At 26.1% G+C, this 1,073-nt stretch overlaps 1 protein-coding gene across 1 annotated transcript, besides 1 other annotated feature; it reads left to right on the top strand.

The window, feature by feature from the left end:
• Positions 1 to 277: 277 nt before the first annotated feature.
• Positions 278 to 337: a sequence feature (AT_rich).
• A 170-nt stretch (positions 338 to 507) lies between these two features.
• Positions 508 to 1,073, top strand: EDI_148870 (uncharacterized protein; the record flags this gene model as incomplete). Its single annotated transcript, XM_001735459.1, has 1 exon — positions 508 to 1,073. A coding segment is annotated over one exon (566 nt), but the record flags the coding sequence as incomplete, so codon positions are not given.

Below are 1,073 nucleotides of genomic sequence, written 5' to 3'. Positions count from 1 at the left end.
GCTCATATTTTATGTTTTAATGAGTTTTCCTCCATGTGGTTTAATCAAGTTGTTTAAGTTTTCTTGAATGCTCATTTCTTATTTTTTAGTTACTCCTCTGATCTATAAATCTTCTTCTTTTCAAACTCTGCTTTTTCTTGTTGTATTTTGTCTTAATTACTTCTTTAATTTCTTCATTTTTTGCTTTGTTGTATTCTTTGAACTTTCAGTTTCTTGAACTTGTTCTTTTTCTGTAAATTCGTGAAATTCCTTTTTCTCTTTTTTCTAAAAATTGAACTTAATATTTTTATTATTTTTTATATTATTCTTTCTATTAATTTATTATTTATGAATTATTCACATTTTTGATTATTAGATCCTTTTGATGATTCATTTTATGAACATTTCATTTCTTCTCTTATGTCAAGATAGTGTTGTTTATAATAACTTATTAATTGTTGTGATGATTAGTTCTTCAAAATGAAAAGACACTGAATTAAAAGAATCAATGATTGGAATTAGAAGAGAATGAACAGAATGGGAAATGAGATTTTTAAGTTATTTACAATTGAAAGAATAAAAACAGTTGATCAAGAATATCAGATGATTAGAGAAAAGTCCATCGAATCAGAAAAGAAGCTATTCTCAACACTACAAAATATTATCAAACTCAAAAACATACTTCATGAAGCTGCTTTACTTCAAGTTGAGATTTCTTATTCATTATGTGAAATGACTTTAAACAATCTCAAAGCAACTCAACTGACTAACTCTATTTTGAATGCATCACAGGATATTCTAACTCAACAAAATCACTTCAATTCATTCATCAAAAACAATATAGAAATCCCTCTCCATTCATTTCTTAATCAATTCAGAATGTTAAGTAGACGAGATTGTGAGTTAGAAGAAAGAAGAAAGAAAATGGATAAAATGAAACAACACCTAGTAAAGAAAAAGAGAAAGAAGTTAGCATGTTCTTATTTAATTTCCATCACCAAAAAATATCAAGAAAGTAAAGAAGAATATTTAGAAATGAGAAACGAATTAAAGAATGATAGAAACATGCTTCTAAAACATTCCAGAGATAGCAG

Source organism: Entamoeba dispar, genomic scaffold, assembly GCF_000209125.1.
Source record: "Entamoeba dispar SAW760 scf_1105229459149 genomic scaffold, whole genome shotgun sequence".
NCBI lineage: Eukaryota > Evosea > Mastigamoebida > Endamoebidae > Entamoeba > Entamoeba dispar.
The sequence above is the reverse complement of the archived record's forward strand: the minus strand, read 5'-3'. Positions and strand labels throughout refer to the sequence as shown.